At 36.2% G+C, this 7,858-nt stretch overlaps 1 protein-coding gene across 1 annotated transcript; it reads right to left on the bottom strand.

Moving 5' to 3' along the window:
- Positions 1 to 4,652: 4,652 nt before the first annotated feature.
- LOC115990271 lies at positions 4,653 to 5,150 on the bottom strand. The gene has a single exon (XM_031114119.1). It carries the CDS (start codon positions 5,148 to 5,150, stop codon positions 4,653 to 4,655), a length of 498 nt encoding a protein of 165 aa, XP_030969979.1.
- Between the last annotated feature and the right edge of the window lie 2,708 nt (positions 5,151 to 7,858).

Here is a 7,858-nt window from a genome sequence, read left to right on the forward strand (position 1 = left end):
AATCGAATGGGAGATCAATGGATGAATGATTGCTTGGTTGTGTATATTGAAAAAGATGTAGCTTGTAGCATTGATAATGCGACTATTATGCAACGATTTCAAAATATGAAAACACGTAGAAGACAATTGTAAATTCTATGTATTTGTGTATTTTTTGATTGTTGTTGTTGTCAATATATAAAATTTTCTTTTTATTAGATTGTGTAATTTATGCTTATTAAGGAACACCCTGAAAAAATTTCTTGAAGTCGCCACAGCTAGTAGTTAATGGTATTAGTTTTGTTGTTGTTGTTGTTGTTGTTGTTGTTTTTTTTTTTTTTTTTTTAAAGAAAAAAAAGAAGAAAGAAAGATGGGTTTTGCATTGGGCAAGACTAGGAAGTGTAGAGTTTTATTTATTTATTTTTATTTTAAAAAAATAGTATTCCCCCTTGGGAAATATAGACAGGTTTATCAAAAGAGTTTTGCAATGTTGCATTTAAAGTTTTAAACTCTACCTATGGTAAATTTCAATTTTGACCTACCTACCTATCTAGGTCTAAGCTAATATTAGTGGATCATATTGGTGAAATTTAGTAATTTACAACTAGAGAAAATGAAGAGGATATGAAAACCTAAACCTTGACAGATTGGCTGTTCCTGAATATTAGTTTGTGGATTCCATTTAAAAGAAAATTGAATATATACTTTTGAAATATATTTGTTAGCTAGGTGAACCTTTTAATTAATGTGGCAAAGCTTTCATGAATGAGGTGTGCTGTGAACTAAGCAGAATATTAGGTATGTGTGTATCTTTCCATTAGGATCTAAAGTTCTAAACACATTAGCCTAATAGCCTGATTTGGAATATTATGTTTGGATACGGCTAAAGTTCTGTGACAACCTAGTGCTTCCATGACAAATATAAACTCCGTCATAATGGCATCAACTTTCGTTAACAGTAGCAATTAATGGGGTATAAAAAAGAAAAGAAAAAAGGAAGTGACTATCTCGTCTTGTTTAAAAGAGTATTTGTATGTACCATGAAGTATAATTTGCCATACTTTTGGAAAGTTTCAATGGATTTTTTGTTTTTCTTTTGGTGAAGTTTGTTGTTATATATATATATATATATATATATATATTAGATCCTCACTCCTCCTCTCATGTGTACGAAAGTTAGGTCACTTCTTAAAATACAGCCATTAACGATGAGAGTGAAAGGTAAGCAACTTGGTCAATAATATGATATCATTAATTGTAGCATTATTACTTATCATATTAATAAAATTAATTTTTAGTCTATTAGTCTCAAAAACCAACAAAAGATAGGATAAATTTTCAAGACATCCCCATATTAGCATAAAACAAAATTCTCTTATTTTTGGAGAAAAAAACATAAAGAAATGCAATCAGCATGTGAAATTAATAAACCCAATAATCACCATTGTGTATCCTTAGTGCGATGATCACTTTACAAGTATAAATACTTGTGGGGTATGGAGGACAAAAGTCGGGGTTCAAGTTTGCAGAAGAGAGTTTCACGCATATATACACTTAGATTAAGCTAAAGTAAAATTTATATTTTGTATAAAAAAAAAAACCCCAATAATCATTTGAGAAATAAATAAGTATATTTTGTGTTTGCTTCTGACAACTAATATGATTGCAATTTATTACAAATTATTGATTATTAGTGTTGTAACTTTTAACTGTCATACTTGAAAAGTAATTTTCTCTCATGATACAAGTCATGCATCATATAAGATTGTCATGGAATGTAGTTATGTAAACGTCACCTTATAAATTATTCACTGACAAGAATTGTCATAAAAACACCCATGATATAAAGGAAAAATTGGTCGAATATCAATAGGAGGACAACAACCATAAGGAATTGTTGTCAACTTATAAAAATGAGAGTGGACGGTGGAGGCATGAAGTTGGAAAAAATGGTCAAGAAATTGATAATTAATTAGATAATAATAATTAATCTCTTAGATAATGTCAATAACATTTTCTTAATTAAATTGCATCATCTGGGTAAACGCCACTATAGGTACTAAAAATGCCACTATAGGTCCATTTTGGCTATAGCAGCCTTTGCTATAGTGGTATTTGTAAACGCCACTATTGTACCGCAACTATAGACCTATAGTGGTGTTTACAAATGCTACTATAGACCAATTTTTTTTTTTAATTTAAAAAAAAGGCTATAGCAGCGTTTTAGAATGCCATTGTAAGGAACTCCACTATTTTACCGTCACTATAGACCAATTTTTTTTTTATTTTTAAAAAAGGCTATAGCAGCGTTTAGAATGCCACTATAGGTCTATACCTATAGTGGCATTTGTGAAATGCCACTGTAGGGCAAACAACTCACCCACAAAAAAAAAAATTAATTATCAAAAAATAATTTTTGGTAATCAGAAGTTTTTTTTTAATTGAATTAAAATTGTAATTAAATTAAAAGATATAAAACAAAAAAACATAAATAAAACAGAATACATACACTATAGTTAGCCCAGCAAATTCAAAATGAAACACAAACCCACCTAAAAAATTTCAAAATCAAACACAACATGCTCACATCCAAAAATTAAAAAAAAAAATAAATAAATAGCAATTCCAACGAACACATTCAACCGCCATAGACCATCCTGCAAAAAGAAATCATCAAATAGATTTTGAATTTTTCGCTACTTTCTTGGTTCTATTAACAAAGATATTATCACAACACATGAGGTCTCTAAACCTATCAATAATAAAAAGCCAAAGAATTCACAAAAATTAATCAAAAATCTCAGAGACTCACAAAGCAAAGTTGACAGCAGACAAGGAATAGACCAAAACTATAATCAAAAAAGGAATAGACCAAAACAATCATTAAATTTTTTTTTAAAAAATACTTACTTGCGACTATACAACCAATGGCATCAAACACAATAGCATTCTTTCTTCAATCACAAATCCCATAATAGTAGCACCATTTACAAATTTGAACAAAATTAACTAGTTGCAACACCATCTTCAAATCCAAAACCCACTAACATTAACACCACCACAAATAAAATAGGAGAAATAAAATCAAATAAGAGAGAAAGAGAAAAGAATAAATCCAGGTGTGTAGTGAAAGAAGGAAAAAAAAGAAACAGAAAAGAAGAGAAAGAAAGAAAGAAGTCTGAAGAAGTGGAGATAAGGGAGAAAAAGAAAGAAAAAAAAAGAAAAGAAAGAAGAAGTCTGAAGAAGTGGTGATAAGGGAGAAAAACAAATAAAAGAAAGAAGAAGTCTAAAGAAGAAGCTACGTGGAGACAAGGTATTGATAGGGTGAGTGGGGGTAGGTGGGTTTTGAATTTTGAATTCTTTTTGTTTAGTTCTGAATCTTCTGATATATACATGGTTTTAAAAACCGGTATAGTGAAAGAATCGAAAAAGAGACTGGTTATCGGTTTTCTGGTCGGACCGGGGGTCTAACAGATGGTCGAATCGATGACGTCATAAATAATTTAATTAATAATTTTTTAAATTATATAAATAAATAATAATTTTTTATACTAAAACTAATTAATAATTTATGAATGCACATGTATGCTAAAATGCTCTGTAAACTATAATGCTCTATAATTCATTAACTACTAATAATTGAAAGAATAATTGAATATAAAAGTTAGCCGTGGAGTAGTGGATTGAATCTAATAATATATATATATATATATATTAATTATTTGAATGTTTATAAAATTTAATTTTTAGTGAAAGTCCATGTAATATGTTGTGCATCTTTATAAATGATAATAGTAACTAGCTAGTTTATATTTAGCAAAGTAACTAATTAATTTATACCCAACTCAATCAACTTATAAGTTATATATATAATTATAAATAAATAAATAAAGGGAAAGAAAAGACCATGAGACAAGACAAGAAAACATTAAATAAGAAATGGTAATGATGGTCACGTTGGGAAGTAAAAAATGATTAAAAAAATTAGAAACTTGAGAATTTAGAAACCCCAAAACTCAAAAAGCCAGCCATTGCCATTGGAACTTTAAAAAAAGTCAGCCACTGCCAGTCATTTTTATGTTTCCCATGCCTTCCAAAATTTTATTAAATTTTTTTTTTCTGTATCACGTCTTCCTAGTACCCACTTCAAGTTTAACTCTTCACTTTTCAGATCTCTAAAGTCTAAATACACTTCCTCTCTGTTTAACATGGTTTGGTTTTAAAGGCCTAGATCCATTCTATAACCTAGTTTTTGAACTTAAATCTTGGGTTTATAAACGGATTCCATGTTAATATAAGTTTGCTTTCTTTCTAGATTGTAACTAGTAAATGAAGCATTGTAAGTTTGCTTTCTTTCTAGTGTAACTAGTAAATGAAGCATTGCATTCTTTCTTTTCATAGATCGCATCTAGTACCAAAATTTTTCCCTTTTTAGATTGTAGTTCGGACCAATGTCATGTAAATTTTTTTATTCTTTTTTACTAAGTGATTTTAAGATTATCCAACAGAGATACATTTCATAAAGTTAAAAGGTGAAGTTGTGAGTATAATTTTATGTTTTTTTTGTTTGCACCAATTTTAAAACTTTTTTTTTGGCGTGTGCGTTGTGGATTTGTAGGTTTGCATAGCTGTATTTCTTTTCTTTTTTTTTTGATTGGAAATACTCATACTTCTTAAATTGAACTTTGAAATAAAGATACATCTTTTGCACACCCATGTGCCACTTGACTGGGACACTCCTCTAGCCAAACTGCCAGGCTCTCAACCTTCTGAGCCTGTTGAGCTAACAAATGGGCAGGGGCATTCCCCTGCCTTTTAGTATGTAGGAAATCAAAAGTCCTGAAACCTTGAGCTTTCCGAAGCACTCCTTGAATAATGTTCAGCACCGACGACGCTGCCTCACCCGTGCCATGAACAGCGTTAATTAACACCTGCGAGTCAGCTTGAAACACCACATCCCTAAGCCCCACCTCCTTTGCAAAAACCACCCCAATCTCTAGGGCCTTTGCTTCCTTCTCTAGCACACCGAGAGGCAAGTCCAGCTTCCTGCACATGGCCGCTACCACATTACCCTCCCCGTCGCGCATGATCACCCCCACGCCGGATTGTTTAGATTTTGCAAATAACGCCTCGTCAACATTTACTTTAAAGTAACCCGGCGGAGGAGACATCTAGATGGTTGTGTCTTGGGTGTTCGATCTCGGCTAGCATGGCAGCTCATTGGCAGCATGGAAATCATCCAACAATCGCAGAGCATTTCTCACGATAACCGGCCCTGGGCGCTTCGCTCCTCCATGCCGAACCTCGTTTCGGCTCTTCCAAATGCCCCAACAAATCGTAACCCAACTCTCCAATTTCTCTTGCTGAGTATCCCAGTAATTCCGCAGCCTACTGAAGGTATCCAAGAAGCTCCACGACTCTTGGATGTTGAATGGCAGAGAGAGCTTGCAGGAATTCCAGACCTCTGTACTACAGTTACAAAAACAGAGCATGTGCAGGGTAGTTTCGACGTGACTCCCACAAGTTTCGCACCTATCGTCGGTTGTGATCTTTCTTCAAAACAGGGATTCTTTAGTGGCCAGGATACCATTACAGGCCTTCCAAGTAAAATGCTTGAGTCTATTTGGCAAGTTCATCCTCCACACCCTTTTCCAAACACCGTGCGATTTTGTCGGGTCCGAGCAACTAGTCTTCCCATCCTTTGCCTTAGTTTCCCTGGCTAGCCTGTAGGCACTCTTCACAGTAAATCTACCTTTCTTATCTTCTACCCATACCATTCTATCAACAGCAGCCGAAACACTGAAGGGGGTGCTTAGAATTACCTCTACGTCCTGGGGCAAGAAGAGCCGCTTAACTGGCTCTATGTCCCACTCCATGCTCCCCTCCCTCAGAAGTTCACTCACCATTCTAATTTGGTTCCCAGGCCGTTCTGGTGAGACCACCTTATAAGTGCTCCTAGTAGTGAGCCACTGGTCTTGCCACACATGTATGTGACGTCCATCTCCAACCTACCACCTTATGCCACGTTTAACCAGATGCTGGGCTGCCATGATACTCCTCCAGGCGTAGGAAGCATTCTTGCCAACCCCTGCCTCCACAAAATTCCAGTTTGGAAAATATTTCGCCTTTTAGACCCGAGAGAACAGGACGAAGAATTCGTTTGGAGTCTCCAGCCTTGTTTAGCTAAAAGAGCCAGATTGAAAGACTTCAAATCTCTAAAACCCAGCCCCCCTTCTTCCTTCGGTCGACACATTCTATCCCAGCTCATCCATGCCACCTTCTTTTCATTTTTCACTTGTCCCCACCAGAATTGTCTCACCATTCCAGTCATCTCCTCACAAAGTCCGTTGGGGAGCTTAAAGCAGCTCATGGTATAGGATGGGACTGCCTGAGCAATTGCCTTTATCAAAACCTCCTTCCCCGCGTTTGACAGAAGCTTTTCCTTCCAACCCGCAAGCTTGGACGCCAATTTTTGTTTCAGCTGTGCAAAAGTGTTTCTCTTAGACTTGCCAATCAAAGACGGAAGGCCTAGATAGGATTCATGAGGTTTGATGACTTGGGCACCAAACTTGGTCTTAATAAGCTCCTGTGAACTAGTAGGGGTGTTGCGACTAAAGAAGAGGGCCGACTTGTTCCTATTTAATTGCTGCCCCGAGGAAGACTCATAAACTTACAGAATTCTCTGCACTTCAGCCCCTTCCTTCTCAGATGCTTTGCAGAAAATCAAACAATCATCCGCAAAGAGAAGGTGTGAAATTCTTGGCCCTCTAGCCGATGCAGCCACACCATTTAAATCCTTTCTCAACGACGTCTTATGCAAAAGAGCCGACAAACCTTCAACACACAAAAGGAAAAGAAAAGGGGATAGAGGATCCCCTTGTCTAAGGCCGCGGGTGGGAGTAATTAAACCGCAAGGTTGGCCATTAAGTCTAACTGAATATGTGACCGAGGACACACACGCCGTTACAATACCTATCCACCGTTCATGAAACCCAAGCTTCACCATAATTTTTTCCAAACACCCCCACTCCACCCGGTCGTAGGCCTTGCTCATATCCAGCTTCAAAGCCATTTCCCCAACCCTACCCTTCCTCTTTCTGTGAATATGATTCATTAATTCATGAGCCACAAGGATATTATCAGTGATGAGCCTATCCGCTACAAATGCACTTTGGTTTTCACAAATAATATCTTTTAACACAACCCTCATTTTGTTAGCTACCACTTTGGAAGCAAGTTTATAAGCTACATTACATAAACTTATAGGTCGGTAATCAGTAACTCTAGAGGGGTTTTTTGTCTTAGGGATGAGTACAATGTGGGTTTCGTGAAACTTAGGGGGAGCAACACCATGATTAAGAAAGTCAACAACAGTTTTAATGACAACAGAATTTACAGTAGGCCAAAAATGTTGAAAAAATAACGGAGGCATACCATCAGGACCTGGAGCCTTCTGCGGGTGCATCTGCTTAAGGGCTTTCTCAACCTTGGCACTCCTAAAATCCTGCAACAAGACTTCATTCATTCTGTTAGTTACTTTCGGGTGAACAGCATCAAGCAATTCTTCACTAACTACTGGGTTTGAAGAAGTGAAGAGCTCTCGGAAATATTCAACAAACATGTTACCCATGATATCTTCCTCATCCTGCCACTGCCCATTCGAATCCAAAAGCCGAGTAATGGTGTTTCGTTGCTGTCTTTTTGATGCTTTCTCATGGAAGAAGGCCGTATTTCTATCTCCTGACTTCAGCCAGCAGTTTCTTGACCGCTGCTTCCACATCTCTTCCTCAGCCGAGAGCATCCTATTCAGCTCCCCTTTTGTGTCATTAATTTCCTCCATGTTTGCCACACCCCCTGGCAAGCATTCCAGCCATTGAAG

Source organism: Quercus lobata, chromosome 5 (genome assembly GCF_001633185.2).
Source record: "Quercus lobata isolate SW786 chromosome 5, ValleyOak3.0 Primary Assembly, whole genome shotgun sequence".
Lineage (NCBI taxonomy): Eukaryota > Viridiplantae > Streptophyta > Magnoliopsida > Fagales > Fagaceae > Quercus > Quercus lobata.

Coding starts and splice junctions, on each gene's coding strand:
- LOC115990271 (XM_031114119.1), bottom strand. CDS start 5,150: ATGTCTCCTCCGCCGGGTTACTTTAAAGTAAATGTTGACGAGGCGTTA.